Source organism: Alosa pseudoharengus, unplaced genomic scaffold, assembly GCF_046254945.1.
Source record: "Alosa pseudoharengus isolate Yale_2024_CS ecotype anadromous, Long Island Sound unplaced genomic scaffold, YU_APseudo_1.1 YU_APseudo_1.1_scf_2, whole genome shotgun sequence".
In the NCBI taxonomy this organism is placed as follows: Eukaryota; Metazoa; Chordata; class Actinopteri; order Clupeiformes; family Clupeidae; genus Alosa; species Alosa pseudoharengus.
The window spans coordinates 16,850,414-16,876,545 of NW_027468663.1; the positions used below are offsets into that span (position 1 = coordinate 16,850,414).

General features: G+C 45.7%; 1 protein-coding gene across 1 annotated transcript in view; it reads left to right on the top strand.

Moving 5' to 3' along the window:
- ctnna2 (catenin (cadherin-associated protein), alpha 2) overlaps positions 1 to 26,132 on the top strand; it is a 422,651-nt gene that overhangs the window by 383,356 nt on the left and 13,163 nt on the right. The window contains exons 10-14 of the mRNA XM_076293983.1: positions 11,838 to 11,930; positions 14,001 to 14,157; positions 15,903 to 16,103; positions 22,037 to 22,188; positions 24,157 to 24,270. Of these exons, the coding sequence (XP_076150098.1) occupies positions 11,838 to 11,930; positions 14,001 to 14,157; positions 15,903 to 16,103; positions 22,037 to 22,188; positions 24,157 to 24,270 (717 nt within the window). The remainder of the gene's footprint in view (positions 1 to 11,837; positions 11,931 to 14,000; positions 14,158 to 15,902; positions 16,104 to 22,036; positions 22,189 to 24,156; positions 24,271 to 26,132) is intronic.

The window sequence follows — 26,132 nt, forward strand, 5'->3', positions numbered from 1 at the left end:
AGCACCTATCCTGTAGTATTAGAAAAGGCAGGAGAGATATCTTTAGAGCAGTATCTACACGCTTATACATTGGTTTCATTCCTCTGGTCAAAGACTTTATTGCTATAGGCTTCCAACAGCTTAATTAAAGCTATCTGAATTTAATTGGATGTACAATTTATGGGTTATTGTTGCAGAAAAAGAGCAGCACCTGTAAAACATTTGGCTGGAAGGTGTCTGTTAATTGGAGACTGGGGGCAAATGTTATATCTGTCCAGTTAATGAACTAATTAGATAAAACAATATCTGCGGATGTTCCAGAAGATGGCTGTTTTGACTTTGTCTGGACTTTGTCTTTGACGGTGCACTCACAGGATTGCTTTGAAGGACAAGTAAACTTGCCTGTAGTAAACAAATGAGTGTGCCCAATGTGTGTGTGTGTGTGTGTGTGTGTGTGTGTGTGTGTGTGTGTGTGTGTGTGTGTGTGTGAGAGAGAGAGAATGTATGGGGATGATATCTTCACCTGACTGTTGCTCTACCACTGCATTATGCTACTAAAGAAGAAACACACACACACAGACACACACACACACACACATAGAGAGAAACATGTGGACATGCACACACAGACACACACATGCACACACACACACTGCCCCTTTCCCTCTCTTCACTGCCTCTCCCTCCCACACCTCTGCAAGGCTGCCATCTGACGTGGGAATTTAAAGCCCGCCGGTGAATGAGAAGGTATTTGCATTCAGAGGGCATGGTTTCCTGGTAGCGCTGCTCACAACAGCATCCATTTCATTTGCTCCATGAATATATATTAGCAATTAATTTTGCCATGCTTTTAGCAGCTTAGCAATAACCAAATAAATATATTTGAAAGGAATAAACATGTCATGTGGAGTAACTACAGTATGTCAGTTTCTGTGGAACAGGAAGTCGAATACTTCCAACATGCCCATGTTTTTGTACTCATCTTGTCCATTACTAGCATAACATAGCATCTGTTAGAAAACAATGGACAATTATAACCTTATGGCCTTAAAAAAATGTGTGATCATACTAAGATATGAAACAGCAGCAAGTCTGTGTTGAGGAAGTGAACTTTGAGTAACTTGACTTTGATTGGTCTCTGATGCTACTTTTCTTTTTGTAGTAGATAATACTTTGTTTGCATTTTGAGTAGGCCTACAACAGCTATACCCTGGCACAATGTCAGTTTATGATTTAAATGGTAGGCTGTCATTTTTGACATTTTGTTTTTTGACAGTGACAAGGTGTTGCTAAGATATAAACTTTCAGACGTAGCTTTGGATGGACTAATGCGACCGAGTCCCAAAACTTGTAGACTGGTGTTCGCATTGATAGTTGATTACATCTCAACAAACATCTCAAAGCAACAGGGACTAGTTGTAAAATATGCCATTATACCACAGCACAGGATGCTATTCTACTGTAGCCATTATACCACAGCACAGGATGTTAGTCTACTGAGACAGCAGTCATTATACCACAGCACAGGATGCTAGTCTACTGTAGCCATTATACCACAGCACAGGATGCTACTGTAGTCTACTGAGACAGCAGTCATTATACCACAGCACAGGATGCTAGTCTACTGAGACAGCAGTCATTCCAGAAGTAAACGTGTCACTCTACCAAAAATTGATCAAATTGCAATACCTGCAGTTGACCACATAATAACAGACTTATGTTACAGACATTTGGTCCACTCCAGTAGGCACTGCCTTTTGCCTTTGTGTATAGAGTAAAGGTTGAGTCATTGGTTGGTGACTGATAACCTTTAGCGTGGCTCACAGTGTTTATTACAGTGGGGGAGGAGTAATCTATTCCGTGTCAGCAAAGTGCAGACCAGCGCCGACGAGTTACACATAAATGTCAGCACAGAACGTGACGCCACCTCTCCCTGCACACTCCGGCAAGCTTATGATAATAACTAGCCACCGGAGGAATGCTAATGCGGTTGCTAGCCACCGCATCTGTCATCCTCTGCAGAGCCGCGTGGAGCCTGCAACTGCCAGCTCACAAGAGTGCAGGGAGGACACAGCAATGGCACAAAATAGTGATGTGTCTGATTCAATATCAAAGGATGGTTGGCTGGAGTTGTGATCTTGTTTGTTTGTTTTTGTTTGTTATTTGAATTTTTCATTTTTTTGTGTCTGCTAATATTGAGGATAGTGATGATGACAATGATGATGATGATGGTGGTGATGAGGTTGATGAAGACAATGATGATGAGAATAGCCATGCTGGTGCGCTGATGCTGTATAGCCACAGCCAAATTCAGAAAGTTTGTTTGGGCAATTAAAATCCCAGCACAGCACATCGAGCGTGACCATTTGTCAGTGAAGGCAGAGTCTTGGAAGAGTTCCTGAGGAGTGGCTTCGTGCCTTGGTGCCGTGCGGGATGCTCGTCTCGTCTGCAAGCATGAGGGGACAGCGCAGGTACGCACTGGGTGGATGGAGTTTGGAATCTGCAGTGGGTCTGGCCGTGCGCAGTCTGGGGCTTTTCTCAAGCCCATCCCAAGGTGAAGGAGCCAGTAATTGCCTTCCTTCGGCTCTCACATTGAATCTCTGGATGTGATTGACAGATTCTCAAACACGAGGCACTCGCTGTATTTTACTCCCTCCTGCATTCTCTCTCTCCTCCACTTCTCTCACTCTCTTTCTCGTTCTCCTCTTCGGAGGGCAAGAGCTTGCACATTCATTCTAGAGGCTTCTCTAGAGAGAGAGAGAGAGAGAGAGAGAGAGAGAGAGGGAGGGAGGCAGAGGAAAATAGGTGCTGTCCAGCTTGTGGTTGTGTGATTAGTCTTCATAACTTTCTTGGAGATAATTCGCCAGTGTCTAAAAATAGAGCCGCATCTGAGCAGGATGGATGGCTGCCCAGTAGCAATCAGCTCATGTTGCCCACACAGATCCTCCCTCAAACGTATGGATCCTCATGGAAAGAGTGCTTTTCAGTGTCAGCTGTTGAGTATTGTTAAATATACAGATAAATTAGATAGAACAGCCCAAGTCCATTTTCATAATTGTGCTCTACTGCCAAGAACAATTGCTTGGCTTGCACCCTGTACAGAGAGCAATCGATACTTCTCTGGAACTGGATTGTCTTGGCGCTTCAATGGTGTGTGTGTGTGTGTGTGTCTTGGGGGATGTGGGGGTGTATGTGTGTACGTCTCACTCTGTGTGTGGGGGTGGGGGGGGGGGGGTGTTTGTGTGTGTGTGTGTGTGTGTGTGTGTGTGTGTGTGTGTAAACAGGAGGCAGCGGAAACATGGAGTCCTGAGGGAGTTGAGCACTGTGAGGCTGTTGAGGGGACTCTGATCCTGTAGCACTTGCAGTGGCACTGGTAGCATGTGGGGTCTCCAGCTGTGAGGCTAAACACTGGGGAGCAGCATGGGGGGAAATCATGTTACCCAGTCTGTCCACACACCACACACACACACACACACACACACACACAAACTAAAGGTGCTAAAGGATTGGGGACTGTAGCGAAGGAGTAGTCTATTTTCTTCAACAAATTTAAGGTCTCTCTCTCTCTCACTCACTCACTCACTCTCTTTCTATGTCTTTCTATGTCTCTGTCTTTTTTTCTTTCTTTCTTTCTTTCTCTCTCCTCTCCTTGGGCAAGGGGATCCAATCTGCTGCTGTCTAATTTGACACATTCATATCTAGGACAAGACTCGTCAGGTCAATGGCCCCTTTTTGCACCCCTCTATGCACAAAGTCAAGCATGTCCATTTCGCTTTATGGATTGTTTATATTGTTTTCAATTACCTCAGCGTGTCCCTTGTTGAGCTCAGTAAATTTTTACATGCCGGGAATGATTCTCCTGGTACCCATCTCGTTTACGGCCGCTCTCTCTCACTCACTCACTACTAACTGTATTGCCTCCATCTGAATAAATCATGTTTAGAATTCATCAAATCAGTCTTACGGCTGCTTATAGGCCCTAGTTCTGAGACATGTCTGCCTGAAAAGTAATCAATAAGTTATATTATAGCTTCTTGTAGTGTTATCGGAGTGCTTCAGGGCAATTTTTTTTAGGGACAAGAAAAATTGTTAAATTACTTTTAATTGGGTGCCAGTTCTATTAGTGTTTTCAGTTCAACTTTTTTTTCTTTCTCTGGGTAAATATTTATTTCCTCTGTCTCTCTCTCTCCCTCTCTCACAATTTAGTGTGTGTATATATATATATATATATATACACAGTAGGTGTGTGCGTCCGAGTTAGTACGTGTGTGTGCGCGTACATGAATGTGTGTATGTTGAGAAGAGTCGGTCTCACCAGTGTTCCCTCAGATGCATTTTCAGAGAGTTGCTGGGATGTTTTTACCTTTTTTTTCCTGCATATCTTATATTCAGCATAAAGATGTTAAAACTCTTTCTCACTACTAGAGGAAGACACAGGAAGGCACCCTCTCAAATTTCTGGTGCATCAATCGATATCCAATCTGGCGGAATCTGTTTTGAGCAGGAAATGCAAAGCCACTCATACAGAGAGAGAGAAAGATCTCGGCAGTGTGGCAATCATGCCATATGAGACCTGTTATCTGAGGCCACTGAAGGTGCCAGTCACCATGTAAAGTTAATGGGTCTAAACATTAGGCTGCATGCTCACGTGGAAGCCTGTTTGGGAAAAAATATCAAGCAAAGGAAACACAAGTGTAGTAACAGTTGAGGAAAATTGTATACAGAGACTAGTTCAGAGAATGATAGATAAATAACATGTCGTTCTTGATGTCTTCTTAGCCTATCAGGCATATTAACCTTCTTGTTTATGTCTTGTTGCTATGCCATTTATTGTCAATTGGATAATCACAAAGAGCTTAATTAGGCCGAGAGAGGAACTTGAGGTGCCGTGAGCTAAAGTATATGCATCCAGGATGGAAGATATCCGCCAACCTAACTCCAATATGAGCCTGGCGATCCCATTGATTATCTTTAGGATCCCAGTTTCCTCCAAGGGAGTGTGCTGCATTTGTGAGCTTGTGTGCCCACATTGCCCTGCAGGGAGCCTGTGTGTTTGTGTGTGTGCTTCTGTGTGGCTGGGTGTGTGTGTGTGCTTCTGTGTGGCTGGGTGTGTGTGTGTGTGTGTGTGTGTGTGTGTGTGTGTGTGTGTGTGTGTGTGTGTGTGTGTGTGTGTGTGTGTGTGTGTGTGCGCGCGCGTCTGTGTGTGTGTGTGTGTGTGTGCGTGTGCGCGCGCGGTATGTGTGTGCATGTTTGATGTTGATGTTTGTGTGTGTGTGCGTGTGTGTGTTCATGCGTGGGTGTTTCTCTTCGATTAGTCCTTGGCCACCGAAACAGGAGTGATTTAGGCCCAGCGTCCTTCTCCTGTGATTTAGGCACTCATGCTGGCTTCCCAGTGCATTAACCTCATCAGCAGTTTTAAGGCAGCCTCAGCTCAGCTTCCTCTTCAGGCTGCCTTCGTCTCTCTCTTTTTCTCTCTCTCTCTCTCTCTCTCTCTCTCACCTCTCTTTCTCTGTCTCACTTTGAAGTGATCTCACCTTCGTCTTGTCTGGTCTTGTTTCGTCTGGTCTCCTGCGGTCTCTTCAGCATGGTCTGAACTCAAGGAGAGGCCTGGCTCTCCTGCCAGGAGACGATCACCACGGGCAATATCAAGGAAGCTGTCCCCACATGGGCATCAAGAATCCCTTAGTGACCCAGATGAAATGGAGGTGGTGTCTGTATATTTGAGCAGCTGCACACTTGTATTCACACACACACACACACACACACACACACACACACACACACACACACACATACACACACACACACACACACTCTTTCTATCTCATTGAGAGAGTCTCTCTCTCTCTCTCTATCTCCCTCTCTCTCTTTATCTCTCTCTCTCTATCTCCCTCTCTCTCTTTATCTCTCTCTCTCTAGCTCTCTCTCAGATCTGGAGAGAGAGAGAGAGACACCACTATGCTTTATGGTTTCCCATGAGCCTGTTAAATCCGTGCGGAGTGGGATGGAGTTAGCTGAGTGTTCCCAATTGATGTCTCCTTTTTCTCGTTTTCTGTCACATCCACTCAGAGGCAGCAGCCCAGGTCTGTCTGCGGCGCTGCTCACAATGGAGGCTCCGCTATCTAAATGTAGACACCGGTGGCTTCTCCTCTTTGTGCTCCCCCCCCCCCTCCTCTCTCCTCCTGCTCCCGTTCTCCCCTGCCTGTCTGCTCTGGCCCACTTACAGCCGTGGAGAGGAAGGCTGTCTGCCTCGCCCCCGTGGAGGCTCCTGCACCTGGGAACGCCAGGTCAGCTGACAGGGGACCTGTGAGCCCCTGGGGCCTCTGGGAGAGGGATGGACCCACCAGATCCCAGATCAGCCTCATGCCCAGGGGGAGCTGACCTGCTAGAGTGCAGCAGCTGTGAGCAGGCATATGGCCTGGGCTGCTTGTGCGTCAGAGAGTAGGCTAATCCATGCAGTTATTAGTACTGTTATGACTATAGGGCTTTAAACTAAATGGCGGGCAAAGTTGCAAAATCTTTGAGCAAATAAATTGTCTCATGCATGAGCTAAAGCTATCTTGTAGCATTTAAGACCATTGAACCAACCCACCAATGTTCTTGCTTAGGGTCTTGCTTCATTATTAAACTAGCTTTAGCAGCACTTTTGACATAGCCTTTTACCCGTCATTCAATTTAAGGCCCACCGTGTCACAGCGTTTGCATGAACAGATACCTTGCAGGGAGCTGGCTGGAAAAAATACCAGCATGGATACCATCCTTCCAAACAGACATCACGCAGTGGAGATCTTAGATAACTTCATTTAAATAATTCAAGTGGGGAAAACAGTCCTCAACAAACTCCAAATTGTTTTGTGCACAGGCATGTCTTAGTAATCTTATTTGAGGACCTACGTCATTCACATAATTGGAACGGTGAACGTATTGGTATGTGTCTGTTGTCATTTCTGATTGAACAGAGTTTATGTTTCTCTCTTGAGCACATGGTTTCATTGGCATTGCTGTGAGTGAACAGTACAACATTCCGAATCTCTTCAGCCTTTCCAATCTGCCTCTTCCCCCATGGGTCTATGTTCATATAACTACCCCCAACACAAACACACACACACACACACACACACACACACACCATTCTCCCCCATGTTCCTACATGTAACCAGCCAGTAATGGGGGCGAGAGGCACTGGAGCAGTAGCCATTACTCTGTGAAGCTGTATTTAAGCAAACAGCTCCCCCTTCGAGAATGGGCCCATAAATCTGAGAGTCAGAGACGCAGACTCCCAACTGACAACACCAGGAGTTAGGGGAGGGGGAGACGGCTACGTACACGTCTCCAGGAGGGGGGGGGGGGGTGGAGAGAGAGAAGGCTATGCACACGTCTCCAAAACAGAGAGGGGGAGAGGGGAGGGGGGGGGAGAGACGTGGCTTCCGTCTTATGCCAATGCACTTAGCGGGTAGTAGGTGTATCCCCCAGTGGCGCACTCCCCTTCATATGTGCTGACAGGCTGATTTATTTACACTCCGGTTGCACTGTGCGAAACCACCCTACACACATGCACACATACATACTCACAGACACACACACATACGCACACACATATATACACACACATGCTCACACACATACACACACACAAATAAACATAGATACACATGCACATAGACAAGCGCACACACCCACACACAAACACACACACACACACACACACATGCACACATACACACACACACACACACTCACACCCATACACACACACACACACACTAACATGCATGTAAACATACACACACACACATGCACATACACACACACACACCCACACACATATGCAGACACACACACACACACACATACGCCTACACACTGCCTTTTTCACTTAAATGCACTAGCATGTCTTTAGGCTTTTGATGATGGAGATGGCTTACACACAAACAGACTCACACATTGTCTGTTTCTCTAATATTCTGGAAGTTTTGCAGGCCTTTGATCATGGTGATGGCTGCGAACACAGTGGCAACATTACCACCTTCCCCCCCCCCCCCCGTGTCTTTTCGAAGGCCTCTACCCACTGATGTTCCTTTTCAGTAGGGTCCCCCTCCTGCCTGTCATCTACACTAATAGTGAGGCAATTACGTGGGCCAATAAGAACGATTGTATGTGTCTGGGTGATTTAATGTGGCCATCTAACCTGGGTCTTAAAGCGGGCGAAAGACTCGCAGCCTCCCTGGGGAAGAACAATAGCCAAACACACGTGTTTCCTGATACTGTGCTCCATGGCTGTGCAGGCAATCAATGCAGTAAACCTTAGTGTATATCAGAGGCAATGTTGTCCTTGACCAGTGACAGTATGCTGATTGGATTGGATTGATTTAAAAATTACAAACCGGGATGACGCAGACCGTAACTCACAAACGAGAATGAGAGGAGGAAGGGGTAAAAAGACACAGGTTTAATGGTGACTGTGGCTACGGTTGCACTTCCTCAGTTGAGGAATGGAGAGGGGATATTATATTTGAGTGGCACAAACTTATTAAACTTCTACGAGCACAATAGTCCTGTCCTTCTTTAATCAATAGCTCCTGCACTGGGGGAAAAAAGCCCAAATAAAATGTGACACAGTCTTTGTCTTTTCACCCACACTTTTATTCATCTCTCTCGCTCTCGCGCTCTCTCTCTCTCTCTCCCTCTCAATCTCTCTCTCTCTTTTTCCCTCTCTATCTCTCTCTCCCCATGACTGTCACTCAAAGGCACTACTTTTGGAAATTGCTCTAACCACTTCCTCTTTTTTTTTTTTTTTTTTTTTTTGCGAGAGGCGCAGGGAGAGACATTGCTCTTTAAAAATAATAATTTTTAAAAAAGCCCACAGAGGAAGAAGCACTTCTTTAGATAATTGCAATTAGTAGATTTGGCCGGCCGGACGCAGCCTTGGCAACGGCCCAGGTCTCAGACGTGCGGTGGGGGTGTGTGGGGAGCTGGTGGAGGGGGTGCAGGGCAGGCTGGTGTGGGCTCAGGGTTTGGTGTGGCTAGCTGCCTGTCCTCATATGTGCTTTACAGTGTGGAGAGGAGGAGGAGGAGGAAGAGGAGGAGGAAGAGGATGCCTCTGAAACAGGAGCCAGGCCTGTGTCTGGTGGCATTAGTTTAATTGCTGCACTGGAGAATGGGGAACAAAACGCTCTTCAGTGAGCCTTGTTCTGATGCTATATTTGTTTTTCTTTTCTGTGTGCTTGCTGAAAACGCCACTCACTGTTCACAAAGAGTACCTTAGTCTTCATCTTCATCTTATTCTCCATCTCCCCCTCTTTTGCTCTCTCTCTTTCTCTGTCTCTCTCTCTTTCCCTCTCTCATACTCTATTGTTCTTTCAGACACCAACATGCTCCTTCCATGTAATGTCCTTTCCTTTAGATACACATACACACAGATTCTCTCTCTCTGTTTCTCTCTCAAACACTCACAGCACACACACACACACACACACACACACACACACACACACACACACACACACACACACACACACACACACACACACCCCAAAACAAAAATGCTCAAAGGCAAACAATCCATCATGGCATTCAAAGCTGTCACTGGTAGGAGGTGAAAGTGCCGTGAGCAAGACTCTTCTAACACAGATTTGATTTACCTCAATTTACCTCCAGAAGTGACGTTAGCTATAATAGAGGAGACCGTTGATATGGCTTGGCAGACATTATGTCTGCCAACAGGCATCTGTCAGTTTAGCGCCAATCCAGTATTCTTTCAGCAGTGGCCCACAATTAGATTTACCCTCTTTCCAACTTTTCATCAGCCTCATATGTGTGTCTTTGCCATAATAAAGCACATTAGGAAACATGCTACGATGGATCCCTGTGTCAGCATGTCATTTGCTATACACTTTAAGCCACACTACATGAATGTATCAGGCATGAACATGAGATGGGGAATTTTCATTACCTGAAATTAATCCTCCATGAGAAGCAATATAATGTATCCATTCATTCTTAGCGCTAGACAGCACAGTGAAATGAAATGAGACGAGAATAAATGAATGAGTGAATGGATGGATGGATGAATGAATGAATGAATGAATCTCCTAGTTACTGTATGTCATAGTCCGTGCAGAGCCAAGGAAGGGGGTTTGGACAGAGAGACATAAATTAAGCAAGAAGGCGTTCCTTTTAAGGAGCCATCTGCTGTCTTAATTAGACAATGAGGCTGTTTTTGCATCAATAAACCTGGCTAATGATTCAGGCATACTCAGGCAATCCTGTGATGAGCCCAGAGGACTCTGGGTATTTAAAACGAGTGACTCCTCAAAACACCCAATATTGTTAGCCAATCTCTTATGGAGGGTGCACATCACTGGGCTCTGCCACTACAGTGGCGCACAGAGAGAGCCTGCACGCGTCTAGTAGCCTGCACAGTGGGCCCACTGGCATTTGTGGGTAATTGTGTTTTTTAATGGTGCCATGTGAATTATGCAGCAGATCTATCTCTCTATCTATCTTTCTGGCCAAAAAAAGGTCACCACCTGGATTTAACTAAGCAAATAGGTTAGAGCCTCCCTGTGAGGGCAGTGCTATGATCTAGGGTTGCTGCAGTTGGTCAGGTCTAGGTTCAGCAACATTACTGTAACGTTATGAGCCCACAGAATGACGTCAGCTGACTATCTGAATATGCTCAGTGACAAGGTTATTCCATCAATGGATTTTTTCTTCCCTGATGGCATGGGCATATGGCTCAAATTGTGAAAGAGTGGTTCAGGGAGCATGAGACATCATTTTCACACATGGATTGGCCACCCCAGAGTCCATACCTTAACCCCATTCAGAATATTTGGGATGTGCTGACTTTGAGAAGGCTTTGTACAGTGGTTCGAATCCCATCAATACAAGATCTTGATGAAAAATGAATGCAGCGCTGGACGGAAATAAATGTTGTGACATTGCAGAAGCTTGTGGAAAAGATGCCACAGTGAATGTGTGCCGTAATCAAAGGTAAAGGCAGTCCAACGAAATATTAAAGTGTGTGACCTTTTGGCCAGGCAGTGTAATATATATATATATATATATATATATATATTATATTTGATGTGGGTTGTTTATAAATATTCATATATGTTTTAAATGCCAGAGGTAAGGGTCAGAGAGATGGGCAGCTTAAATTCTGAGCATGCTGATATAGGTGCACAGCTGGTCCTCGGCTCATTTTTTGTGCTGTCTTTGGAAATAACAAATACTAATCTAACAGTTGAATGAGTCTAACCCTCTGTACATATTTTGCCCTAACATTGCCTTTTCAAGCCAAGCATTAAATCCTTGGCAGTGCACACAGCACTGATAGCTGTGGACATGCAGAAGAAGAGAGAAGAGAAAAAAGCTGCAGTGAGAGAGAGAGAAGAGAAAGACTGTGTGAGAGAGTGTGTGTGTGTGTGTTTGTGTGTGTGTGTGTGTGTGTGTGTGTGTGTGTGTGTGTGTGTGTGTGTGTGTGTGTGTGTGTGTGTGTGTGTGTGTGTGTGTGTGTTGGGAGAGAAAGAGCGACTGAGAGGTGCTTACCAATTATATTTGCTGTTGCCAAAAAACGACTCCCCCCCCCCCCCCCCCCCCACCCTGGAACTAAGCGTGTGTGTGTGCTATTCAGAGTGATTCCAGAGAGGGCCGTGCTACTGTGAAGCCCCAGGGTGATCTCTAATGACTGTGTATTTACTGTTATCCTGCGTCTGTTTATAATAAAGCACTGACATTTTCCTCTCTCTCCCTCTATCTCTCTCCCTCCCATCTCTGTGTCTCTCTCTCTCTCTCTTTCTCTCTCTCCCTCTCCTCCCCCCATCTCTCTCTTTCTCCCCTCTGTCCCATTCCAGGTGGCGAACTTGGCCTGCTCCATCTCCAATAACGAAGAGGGTGTGAAACTAGTGCGGATGGCAGCCACCCAGATCGACAGCCTGTGCCCACAGGTAAGGGGAGGGGTTGGGCACAGCACCTGCCCCGTGGCAGGTGCTCGCCTCTCGCCATCCGTCAGGCTTGCACCTCACCAATCAATGTGTCACAGACACCGCTGGCCTCCGCCAGCTAATAAAGGTGGACACGTCCCGCCCCCTGATTTATGGACGCAGGAAATTTAGCTTGGTAGCCGGTGTCTCATTGACCCTCTGCAGGTGGGCTCAGAGCGCTTAGCTGTTAGCAAAACACCTGTGGTGAGGAGAAGGCTAACAAGATCTTAGCTGCCCGTACGGGGAGAGAGAGAAAAAGAAAACCGGAGTCGGCAGTTGGAGACTACAGAAAGGAAAAGAGGGAGGGAGTGTGCGTGTGTGTGAGAGGGAGGGAGGGAAGATGAGAGAGAGAGAGAGAGTTTGTTGGGGAGTAGGGTGTTATGTGGGGGGGGGGGGGGGGGGGGGGTTGGAGGTAATTCCTTCATTCACTCTCACAAACACCAGCCTTTACTATTCTTGTTGTTTTTCTTAAGACCCAGGTGAAGTAGTTGATAATTTATTTGGGGTTTGAGCCTCAGGGCTTCAAAAGGATACTGTAGGTGCTTCACAAACCCACCCAGCTCCAGCCTTGGCTACTGTTAGAAAAGTTTGGAGGTGATCGCTGGTTATTTTCCAAAAGAAAGAGAGAGATAGAGAGAGAGAGCAACTGTGCGTAGTAAAGAGAATGATATAGTAGGCGAGGAAAAAAATAGCACCAGTCGTTTTGACAGGACTGTAGGAAGAAAGACAAACAAAGTAGATGAATCGAAGACAAAGAAGATATGAGAAGGGGCAGAAGAAGAAAAAGCCCACCATTACATAAGCCCTCTGTCTCCCTGTGTCCATCATGTGCACTTCATCTGCCAGACCTGAAGCGGCTGGTGATGCAACCAACGTGACTACTAGAGCTCGGCTGCTTTCATCCTCCCAGTGGTGGGGCTCTCTCTCTCTGCTCACACAGGCAGCCCACTCGCAGCCAAGACAAACGTCAGCCCAGAACAAAAACACTATCGCACGCACACTAGTGAAAATGTTAGATCCAGGCCCGACGTGGCTGCCTTCGTCCCTTAAAGTCATTGGGTTAGGCTGCGGCTCGGATGGCGGAGTAATGATGCTGGTGGTTTTATGGGTGCATGTGAGAAGTGTTGGGAATGGTGCGCGTTGCAAGCGTCCACCGCAGTCCCTTGTGCTTGTGCGTAGAGAGTGGCTCATGTTGAGCTTATGACTGTGCTGGCCATGTCTGCCGGTGATTTGTGGTGGCTCGGAGTGGACCCAAGCTTCTCAACTCCTAATTGAATTCCCTTTCTCCTGTAGTCTATAAAAATGGTGAGCTTGCACACAGGAAGTTGGCCTAATGCAGACTGGAACCATAAAACACTGGCTTCTGAGGTCTTTGGAGAAGATTGTTTCCTCACTCCATCTTTCTCTCTCTCTTTCTTCCCTCCTTTCACTTTCACCTTCTCCATTTCTCTCTTTCTTTCTCTCTCAATCCTCTCTATCTCCTTCTCTGTCTTTTTCTCCATCCCTCTCTCTTTCTTTCTCTTTCTCTGCCTTGGTCATCTTATAACCAATCAAATGAATGATGATGATGATACAGTATATACAGGCAACATTGTAAGTTATATGCTCAGGCAAACACCAAGTTCAGCTTCTGTTCTACACGAGTGAAAGTGGCTTTGTTTAAAGCATACTGTATTGCACACCGCTCTACACGGCCCATCTAGTATCCAAAAGTTGCAAGTTGCGTACAATGATGCCATGAGAATCGTCCTTAAAATACCCTGCAGAAGTGAGCACATTCAAAGTGCTTGTAAGAAACTTAATGTTTACATTTAGGCAATGTCTTGAGGGATCTGTAAATGGTATCATTGTGGCACTCTCGAATCCCATTTTGAGCTGCTCCTGCTACTCATCCAGTGTGAGGGTGCACTGGCTCAAATCTATATGTAAACTGATTTTTTATATTCTGTGTATTTTATCTGTCTTGTCGTATGTGTATATTTATGGACTTGAGTCTGCTAAACAAAGCTTCATTCAGTCACTCTCCCCTTACAGGTCATCAACGCGGCCCTGACCCTGGCGGCACGGCCCCAGAGTAAAGTCGCTCAGGACAACATGGATGTGTTCAAGGACCAGTGGGAGAAGCAGGTGCGCATTCTCACGGAGGCTGTGGATGACATCACCTCTGTGGATGACTTCCTGTCTGTCTCAGGTAAAACCAAAAATCAACTCTGTATTCTTTCTTGCCTGCTCTCTTTCTTCCTTTTTAGCTATCTATTTGTATCTACTCAGTTCACAAATGAAACATAATGGATTCATAAAATGAACTGAAATATTAGGTGATTTGCATTGAACTTGAAAATCCATATTAAAGCTGCAGTTGGCAAGTCGGACAGATTGAGGGGACTTAGCCAAAATGTTTAATGTTTACAACTCTCATGCCCCTCCCCAACTACCACCGAGCACCCTCTCATCGAGTTTGTGCTCATTGGTGCGCACCAGACTGCACCAGACTGTGATTGACAGTCAGATCTCACACAGACCTGCTCTGATAGGACCAGAAGAACCGGGAGCTGTGGATTTTTGCAAAACAAATAATAGGCTGTAGGCGGAGGTAGAAGTACGGGTTTTTTCTAAAACCGGCTGATTTATGTTAGAGCATAGTGTCGGTTTTTAGTGAATATGATCAAAAAATATTGCCAACTGCAGCTTTAAGTCTCTCAAAGAAGTCAGCAAACAGAGAAGCAGCTCACTCAAAGTTTAATTGAAGCCAGTCGGTAAGTATGTCTAATCAGATTCTGTCGAGTCACTACAGTCTGACTTAAATGTGTTCAGTATTCCTTACTTGGCAGACATGTTTTGGCCGCATCTTACATAAGTCAGTCCTGTACGAGAGCTGCTTTCACTTTGCCAAATGTACTTTACAGAAGTACCACTCCACCTGTCTTACAGCCAGACCAGTTTAAAAAAGTATAGTATATATAGTATATATATATATATATAAGTATATATATGTATATACAGTATGTATAAGTATATATACTCGTTTGATCCCGTGAGGGATATTAAAAAATAAAGCAGCCTCTGCCACTTTACTAAGAACTACTAGGGATTTGATGATGATGATGATGATGATGATGACGACGAGGGCATTCACAACGACGATGGCGATTATTATTATTATTATTATTTGTACATCATTTCAAATCACTTCCTTGAAAATGGACTTCAGTTGAGAATAACATGGTGTCACGCTCAGCCCTTAGCATCTGTGTCTCATGCCATCCTCTCTAAGGAGAGGCACCTGTTAGCACAGCGCTCTGCTGGTGCATTGAATCTCCTCTCCCAGAAACACTCATCCCCAACCACACATAAATCATTCTTTTATGTTCTTGCCAAATCGCCCTTTCATGTGGCAAAATGCTTTTCAAGTATTTTTGTAAATTTGACTGCACAAAATGCAATTAAGATTTTTTCTACAAGTTGTTGTTGCTTTGTCTACATCAAAATATGCCAATGTTGTCATCTTTGTTACTTGTGAAAGAAAATCGAAGCATTGCCTTTGGAAAAAGACTGGTCTCAGAAGTCCCACAGTTGGACACAGCTATTTTTCTCTTCTCTCCTGGAGAAGCGCTTTGTAGTGTAAATCCTTTGTAAGTCGTGTGATGTTCATTCAAACAGATCCCACATCAGTGTGCATCATAAAGCATCTCCATTCCTGTACTGCACTTCTGCACTTATGTTGTTTTCTCTGTTGTTCTGAGGGTCTGTTTGTTTGACATCCCACTCCCATGCCCATGTGAAAGGCATTGCACCATAACTGCAATATCACAGAGTGCTGTGTGTGTATAGACTCTGCTTGACCAATCTATTAACTTCAAATTCCTCTCTCTCTCTCTCTCTCTCTGTTTGTCACTGCTCCTCTCTCTCTCTTTCCTTTTTCATTTGACCTTCCAGAGAACCACATCCTTGAGGATGTGAACAAGTGTGTGATCGCGCTGCAGGAGGGCGACGTGGACACACTGGACCGCACGGCGGGGGCCATCCGCGGACGCGCCGCTCGCGTCGTCCACATCATCAACGCCGAGATGGAGAACTACGAGCCGGGCGTCTACACTGAGCGTGTGCTGGAGTCCATCAAACTGCTCTCTGAGACCGGTGAGTCCACGCGACCACAGCTGCCGGGGTCTGGACCAATCAAATGGGGCCCCCGGAGTCTGTCTGGACCAATCACATGGGCCCCTGGAGTCTGGACCAATCACATGGGGCCCCCGTGAACCCATGCCCACTGCCCACTCTACTGTTAATGTGAATGTTAACCATCAGGGGAAAGAGAGAGAGAGAGAGAGAGAGAGAGAAAGGAATGGGAGAAAGTAAAGGGAAATAAATATGACAGAGACATGGACGGAAAAAGAAAGACATGGTGTGTGTGTGTGGGGGGGGGGGGTCATAATAGTGAGTGAACTGAGAGGTACATCGAGAGGAGAGAGAGAGAAAGGGCACTTATGTTCAACCTTTAGCACTCGATCTACTCTCATTCCTTTCTTTTTTCCATCTCCTCATTCCACACTACACAGGCTCTCAGGAGGCAGCAATTTACTGTTTGATAGACATGGCTGAGGGCCAAGTCATGCCCACGTTCATTTTACCTCCATACACCACGCACAGATCAAAACCTTTTGGCAGGGTGCACTGATGGAAAGTAAAAAAGCCAATTCATCTCAGGTGTATAGTTCTCTTTTTTATATTTCAAAAAATTAAGCTTTGGGATTTTCATGTAGCCGCGCACTAAGAGTAGCTTTTTTGAAATCAACAGGTTGCAACGCCACACTGTACACACTGATAGCCTCAGACAGCTCTTTTCCACATCCTTTGTTGCAACTAAAGCATGAAACGGGCCTTATTCCGCCAGTGCACTTAATGCATAGGCTTTATCGAATGAATGTCTTCTACAAAGGCAAAAACCCATCTGTAGCATCACAGATGTGAGATCTGAAAAACACAAAAAGTGCACAAAATGCAGCCGCACACTGCAAAGGACAACCCTTACAAAAGCATCTCTGCTGACATACAGTCATTTCCTGTGTATTAGCCGCATTGCGTATAAACCGCAGGACAGTGTTTTATGCAAGTTAAAAAAATATTAGTACCATATTAACTGCCCCCGTGTATTAACCTCATAGCTAAAGAAATTTAGCAAAATCATTGTATAAACCTCGGCTAATAAAGTAAAGTATACTTTATTGTCCCCAAGAGGAAATAGTAGGGAAATTACGGTATCCCATAGGACTAGACTAACCACATGTGGGTAATATGTGTGCTAACCACGTGTGGGTGAGATGTTGTGCGTCAGAAAAAAAAAAATATATATACCGGTGTATATATATACGCATACATGTTCAGTGTAAATGCAGATGCCCTCTCCACTTGTTTTCTCTGTGTCCCCTGCAGCAGCAGCTATTGACCATGACGGCAGATTTACCACGCCACGAAAACCTATCAGTCCACCCGCGCCCCCACCCCTCTACGCATAATCAACTGGGCCAGTTAGCTCCCCTCCCTCCCTTGCCTTGTGTTGCCAGCATCGTGCTAAGCGTCACGCGTATCATTGGCATCATCTGGGGTTGCCACCCTCACTGACAGCCCAGGCATTCCGCTCAGCAGTCAGTAGCCAGGACACAGACACAGACAGATGTTGGCTCCTGTCCTTTCTTACCATGGATTCACCCCACCCCCACAACGGCCCACTGCGTTCTGCCGAACCGCTGGCATGGACGCTGTGGTGCTGATGTCACCCGTCCTTGGCTTTCTCACTGTCCTGTGATGATGACCCCTGGAATGCACAGCTAAACACGCAACACCAACACCAGCTCAGCACTCCACCCTACCATGCCTACACACACATACACACACACACACACACACACACACACACACACACACACACACACATACAAGCACTAACACAAACATAAAGAGAGTGCAAACAGTCACAAGTGCTCAATGTCACTTTGCAGCTGAAAAGTATGAAAAATGATATTAATTCTCCAGGCACTGCTCTGTCCTTATCAGAGGTTATTAAGGACTAATGAGCAGCAGACGTGATGTTGCTAGAGCAGTCATGCCCGCGCCCTCTCTCAAATGAAAACAAACTGCCTCCTTTGGTCCTACCATGAGATTAATGAAGGAGAAGGAGGAAAAAAACTATTCTTTAGAGGAAAGACACTTTAAGTTAAAAAATAATAATAAAGAAGCCAGTGAAGATAGCTGTGGATAGTCTCAGCTAAAAGGAAGTGGTTTGCTAGCCCATAACCTTAAAGAGACTTGTTCATGCTTGATTGAGTGGCCTAATTGAATTGTAAAGGACAGCGCAGCTTGCTGAATCCAACTGTCTCATCTTGTCCATAATTCTATTTGATGAAGGGCCTGTTTTTTTTTTGCCATGATTTATTTTTGTCCCCTCAGCTGTTGTTGGCGATACTATGCAGATCTGATTGCTCCATAAACCACTTCCTATTGATTCGAGGAGACATTCCCTCATCACGTCAGCGCCTAACCAGGATATACAGTATTTGCTCACTAACTTCAATTAGGCCCCCGGCGGGTGAAAAAAGTCTGGGATTAAACCGGGCAGTGGTGCTCGGCCTGAATTTCTTCTTTCAGTGAACAAGATTCCAGGCAAGAGTGGCCTCACTGGACAGAGGAGTCACCACGGAAACTGAACAGAGGCGGCCAAGCTCTAGAGGTATGCCTGGTCGCCGTGGCGCTGGCATTGTTTATTTGAGAATTACCAAGGCGCCAAGGCACCTTACGTACTGTAGGTAAGTGTGTTCACCGAAATTGTGATTCTCCTCCCCATGGATATTAAGCTTGGCCCAAGCCCAATCTTATCTCACGGCTCATCTCTGACCTTTGCCTCCCATTGAGCGCTGACTTGGATTTATGGGCGGGAAGTTCAGGCACTCAGGCTCACAGCTCTATAAACATGAGCCATCGCCTGCTGGCATCCTACACACAGGCTTCAGGATTGAAGCATGTCCTTGAAGGAGGAAATCAATAGCCTAACAGGGGGACTGGAGATGGCTTTCTGGCTTTCTCTCTCTCTCTCCTTTTCTCTGTCTCCCTCTCTCTTTTACTCACTGGGGTTTTCTGTGTCCTTCTCTCTCTCTCTGTCTCTCTCTCTCTCTCTCTCTCTCTCTCTCTCTCACACACACACATACACACATAAATATCTCTCTTTTTCTTGCCACATAGTTTACTTCTCCCCTACTAATTCTCAGTGTGTTAAAAAGACTCCCATTTTTTATTTCACCATTAAGGTCATGCTAGGAGAGGGGAGATTAGAAATGTGATGTAGTGCCCATGTTATTGCTCCATTTACACCGCCTGAGTGCTGTGCTTGCCGTCACAGTCTAAGGCCTTGCAAATAAGCCCATTTAACAGTTTGGTCAAGCACAAACAGGCTACGCAGCCAAGGGAATGGGCTCTCAGCGTGGACATTGAATTTTATAGTTCACCACAAGGTCAATTCTTTCTGAGACCCATATGGAGCTGTATATGTGTAAAGTATATACAGTAGCTGACTTGATTTGGGTATGCATGTGATGGTTCATAGAATAGTGCTGTCTTGCCAGAGCTGGAGATAAAGTGCTGGTCTAAGCAAGTGGGGTGAGGCTATAGCTAGGCTACCTGGATCAAGCTGTCAGCCCTTTGGAGTGGCCAGTGGATTGAGCCCTTTTCGCCTCTGCAGTCGGATCATTACTTCTCCCTCAGTCACACCACTGCATCGAGATGCCAGGATTACGTTTGAAATGCTCGCCTCCGTGAGAGATAAAGATGGAGAGAGAGAGAGAGAGGCCTGGTAGAGTGAGACTGTAGCAACGTGATGTGGTGAGGTGAATTTGAGGGTGAGACAGTGGAGTTGAGGTTATATAGAAGCATAGAAGCGGAAGGCTAGAAGGTGAGACAAAGGTGAAAGATAGGGTACATCTTAGTCTATTCACAGTAACCAAAAAACAAGTCCTGGCTAGCTACCTAAAAAGCATGCCAAAACCTAGCATGTAATCTGGCCTTTTTTTGCAGTGTTTTCATGCTGTGAATGCAGTTCTACAGTACAATGTGCTCCATCCAGAAAAATTTTTTGTGCCTAATGTTGCTGTAAGTGATGGGAGAAAGGAGATGGTGGTTCCAAACATACATTGCATTTGCATTTAGGTGGAGTAGATATTTAAATACTTCTATGAGAGTGTGTGTGTTTGTGTGTGTGTGTGTGTGTGTGTGTGTGTCTAGGTCTAAATAAGAACGGATGAGACTGGACCCAGGCATGTAGGCATGCATGGGCAATCTGAATGTGGAATGGATTTCTGTGGGCATTTCATTATAAGTATTTATTTTTTAGTGTTATAAATATTTGACGAGTGAATGACGGAACGCTGGAAAAAGGCGCCACGGGTGAATGATAAATTGGTGCTGGCAAAATGTTGATGCATTTTATGAAAGAGTGGCAATTTTACAATTTGGCTAATGGGCTCATCACGTAATCACACTAATCACACATCTAAAAGTAGTCTTCCAACAGCCTCCTTTTCTCAAAATATATGTCGTTGTATTGTTCTGTCAAGCAGTTTTTGTTAAGTTCTTGACTTTTCGTTCTTCTCACGCCTACAACTACAACAAAAAATAAATAAATAATGTGCCAGAACACCATCAAGTAGTCATTCTGCTCTCTGGTCTGCCAACCTGTTCTGCCACTTTATTTTTGAAAAACTGCATAAATGACTTGCAGTACATCCTTGACGTCTGACTGGGGGTTTTGTGAAAACCTATCAAACATGGTCACATTTAATCCCCTTCATCATTTCACAGCATTTGAGAGTAAAATTACCTCTCACTATCAGCAACTTCACCCAGAAAAGTCTTGCAGAACATTTAAATATTCTGGTTTAAATCGGTCCCTATGATTCCCAAAAGCCTATTTTATGCCTTCCTGGTAAGTGGATTAAAATGAATTATAATGTATTTAAAACAAGGGATAAAAGACGTTGTAGTATGTTTAACATTAGTCCTTTATATTGTTTGTGCCTATCACATTTATATTTCCCACCTTGTATAGCACTACCATTCTTCCGTCTGCTATTGATTAACTTGTTCAATTAAAATTTAGCCTAGAGAAAATGGCTGCAGAAGTGAAAGGCCAGCCCTCTCATAATGTCTGTCTGCTCTTCTGAAGACACACTGTAGCCTGAGGAAGGAATCAACTCATTCATATCTCTTTCAAATTGCAGATTTTCTATCACATTTATTGTGCCTTTCTTTTTTCTCTTTTTCATATTTTCGTCCTTGGTTGAGGAAGAGTGGTGGTGATAATTGACTCATGTGTTTTTAATATTATTCCCAGGATATGGAAGGTTGTTACAAAGCCATTTTTGACTCCCCCTCTGTCCAACTCATAAACACACACACACACACACACACACACACACACACACACACACACACACACGCACACACACACACACACATTGGTCACATCAAGCACAGGAAGCAGGGAATGTCACCCAGTGGGTGTTGGGTGTTTGTGATGCTTTGATATGTGACAGACAACCCAGCTCCCTTAGGAGCGTGCCCATCGTAAGGTGCTTAATTGGTGTTGGTGGGCCAGCCCGTCCGCATCGGTGATATTTGGGGTGACATTTCCTGTCCACACTGGTGCGGCTGGAAAAGAGGAGGTGTGAAGATGACACAGGGGCTACTCCTACCTCAGCTGAATGCGTCTGCCACTTCATGTGTCCTTGGACCAAGTGTTCTCACTTTGTATGCTATGTCCTTAAATGTGTGTGTTGCAGGCATGGGGGAGTAGGGGTAGTGTTGCCACATGACAATCGGTCAATCGGTCCCGGTCATTCACAAAAGTCCATGTCACTTAAAATAAAATAAAAATGTTAGCCTAATATCAGTCACATGTATATGGATAGGTTTTGAAATCCAGTTGGAGAAATGGATTTGTGAATGAAGAGTGTAGTCATGTTCTATTTTTCATACTGTTCTCATACCCCCCACCCCCACCCCCATTTGTTTGTCTCCTTGAACAGTCATGCCCCGGTTTGCAGAGCAAGTGGAGGTTGCTATCGAGGCTCTGAGCACCAATCCCCCTCAGGCATTCGAGGAGAATGAGTTCATCGACGCCTCGCGCCTCGTTTACGATGGTGTACGTGACATCAGGAAAGCAGTTCTCATGATCAGGGTAAGAGGACACGGCACACACATCAGTTCCACTTCTCTATGTATATGGATCATTACTGTAAACATCTATAAATACTATCCACAGACAGGTCCTTAGACAGGGAAAAAGGTTTAGAGGATGAATTAGAGCTAAATATTAAAGATAAGAGTAATACCCAGTTGATTTGAAGTGGGTATTTAATAATCTCAGAAGTAAAACCACTTTTGCCTCTCCAGGAAGAACGTTTTGGTAAAAGAAAGGCAGCTTTGTGAAACAGTCATGAAGACTGTGTATGTACTGCCTAATTTGTCTGTGCCATGTACATGGGAAAGGTGTTCTTCCAAACCAATGATTACACAAAAATCTTGATCATCTTTAGAGTAGGGGTAAGTGCTGTCCACAGTATCGAACTGCATGTTCCTGCTCGTTTAGCAATGTTGATGAAAACGAACAGGAATTATCAACATAGACTGTAGACTACAGTAGACCTTGAATGGACATGAATCAGCACATTCATGTAAATAAAGCTTTTTTTATGTCAGATCAAAATTACACAGTGTACCTTTAATCTTAGGAAAATGTTGGCTGGGTTATTCTTTACGATCCTAATTCCTTTTATGGCTTAGATTCCTCATCTCATCCCTGAGTAAATAGTAAATAATTTTCTCCTGGGCAATGTACCAATCTTATTTCGAGGAAATTGAAACTACAAAAACAACAACCGCAACAGCAACATCCGAACTGCAGTGCTTTTGAACTCTTTGTAATGGAGTGGGCACCTAAGGCCACTCCAGTTAGTACTGTTCAGGAAGCATGTAGCTCTCTGATAATTGTCAACAGTTGTAACTGGATTCTAAACTTGACTTTCACGTGGAATAGATACGCATTGTACAGCCTAAGGAAGACAAACTCTTTGAACAACAGGATGATCTATTAAACCTTCAGTAATGTCAGTGTCAGCACTGAGAAAGTATTTCCAGTAGGCCAGACATACCTCTTATAGTCCTCTTACAGTACATGATGATGACACTAATGGGAACAGGTCACAGATGACCTCAATAAGCAGCCGTTTTAATCCAGCATGTGGTGGTGTCTCGCTCGTTGAGGACAGTCGTCTTACCCAGGATTGCGGGCCTAGACTGTACGCTGTGAGGCCCGGTCCACCATTAGTGTCCATTGGGGCTCGGCGAGCCAGGCGGACCCATTAAGAAACAGCAGCGGCGCCTCTCTCGTCCAGCTGTCTCCTGACAGGCCAGCTCAGCTGCCCAGAGGCTACAGCATCGCACCATCCTCTCCTCAGCGTGGGTGTGACAGCGAGCGCGCTGTCCACCGATCGCTGACAGTGATGAGTCGACGGCATGCGAGGCCCCCGTACGCCACCCCCCACCCCTGTCTCCCCCCGACTCCCTCCGCTGCCCTGACACGAGACCCTTGTCTCCGTTTTACATCATCCCCTTGCTAATTGGAGACACGGATCCGTAAAGTTGTGCCAATTGCTGCTGTTGTCTTTTGCGAGAGGAGAGAGGAGTGAGGGCAAGCGACTGCGATACTTGCTGTCGTTTTTGCTCTCCGGGCGATTTCCCCCCTTCTCCACTCTTCTGTTTGATCCCACTTTTAGAGGGAACTTCTTGTTAGTGTGGGGCATGCAAACTATGCGACTAAAAACAATGATGCAAGTTACTTGAAACAAACACAACACTGAGATGGGATTAATTATTTAGCGATATCTGACTGATATACTGGCATGGCAGTTTAAGGTTACTGTAGGGGGTTCATGTCTTTGCGGAGTGTGTCTAACCGTGGACAGCATGCTTCTCGGCTGTCCCAGCTGACTCCGTTGTTGCAAAAATAGCTTTAGAAGCATAGAACTGAAGCTTGGCCTCCACGCTTGTCGTATTCATTGTTATCTCTCTCTCTTTCTCTCTCTGTCTTTCTTTCTATCTCTTGCCCTCTTTGTCTCTTTGTCCTTTCTCTTGTTTTCCCTCCCAGACACCAGAGGAGCTGGAGGATGACTCAGACTTTGAGCAGGAAGAGTATGACGCCCACAGCCGCACCAGCATTCAGACAGAAGATGACCAGCTCATCGCCGGACAGAGTGCCCGGGTGAGGACAGTCTCAGACCTCCTGCACACACTCCCTCTGCTCGGATGCATTCTAGTTGTGTGTGTGTGTGTGTGTGTGTGTGTGAGAGAGAGTCTGCCACATGGTGGCATTGCTAGTACACAGCACCATTTCTAAAGTGAGTTGGGGGGGGGGGGGTAGAGCTCTCTATCCTAGCCATGCAGCCTTGCCACACACACATGCATTGCACACACACACGCCAGGGCTTCATGCCTCCAAAATAAAAGCCCCTCAGCCCTTCCTAAATCCTGCCTATAGTGCTGCCGCGATGTTAACGTCATGCCCATATCAACTGACGGAAATTCACAACTGGGCAGTTCATATAGCAATGTTTGTCCAGATTTGTTTTTAGTGACAGTAGCCTTTGTTTACAGTAGAGCACTATTCCTAGCATGCTATCATTCATATTTAGTACAAAACACTGGCTTAAAAAAGAACCTCGGCTGGGTGGCTGAAAAATCATGTTAATTATGAACTGCTCTTAATTCGCCCAGCTTTAGCCCAACATTGGGCGGTCATTGAGTCGGGGAGGCGTCGGGGGGGGGGGGGTGTTGCCAAGGCCCCCAGTCTGTGTGGCTGTGGACTCAGGGGGACCCTGCGCTGTCACATTACTGGGCCTGTGAGTGGCCCGCTGTGGGCCGCTTATGGAACATTAGGAGGATATCAGAGGCTCGCACACTGCTGCGGGGGCTGGGGGCTTGGCAGGCAGGCGGTAGGGGCTAGGGGAGGCTGGGGCTGGGGGAGGCTGGGGACGGGGCCGGGGTGGAGGCGGCAGGCAGTGGGCCCTCGGCCTGGACTGCCACGCACAGCCTCTCTGTCAGCACAATGACAGAGTTATGGGGCTGGAAGGGAGGCAGAGGGGGGAATTAAAATGAGGAGGGGAGCCAGTTTGGCACGGGTGTATGGTGGGGGTGTGTGTGTGTCTGGGATAGCACTCTCTATCCTCGCCATGCAGCCTTGCCACACACACATACACACCCCACACACATACATACACACACACACACACACACACACACACACACACACACATGCTCAGTAGCCCACATAACATTCATGATATGAGCTACTTGAGCCAATTGCTTCTTTCCCTATTTGGCCTATGTGATGGTGGGTTAGTAGTGTGACGAGAATTGTCCAGACTGCATCAGGACTGTTGTAAGTGTGTATGAAGACTTTAAAAGTGTTTTGAGTAGATGACTGACACAGTAATCTTGTTAGTGGGTTTACAGTGACGGGAATGTGCCATATTAAATAGAGTCAGGTTATACAGAGGTCAGTCAGTTCCTAGTAAAAGGAACTATGTGGACACACACACACACACACACATACAAATACATGCGCGCACACACACAGGCACATACAATACACACACACACACACACACACACACACACACACACACTTGTACAGTACAAACAGATGCAGACACAGACACACACTCACACACACACTCTCACACACACACACACACACACACACACACACACACACACACACACACACACACACACACACACACACACACACACACACACACACACTTTCCCCTTCAATAAAATATCTATCTCTATTTATCTATCTACACACATACACAGAGGCACTTTAGCATGGCGTCCCTCTGGTCTCTCTTTACCTCTGAAATGATTTATTGCAGTGAAAATAAACATATTTTCAGGGAACAGTTAAAAGGCATGGATGATCACACGGTCTGGGTTTAACTCGCATACACACACACACACACACACACACACACACACACACACACACACACACACACACACACACAGACACATGCGTGAACACACACACACACACACACACACACACACACACTCTCACAC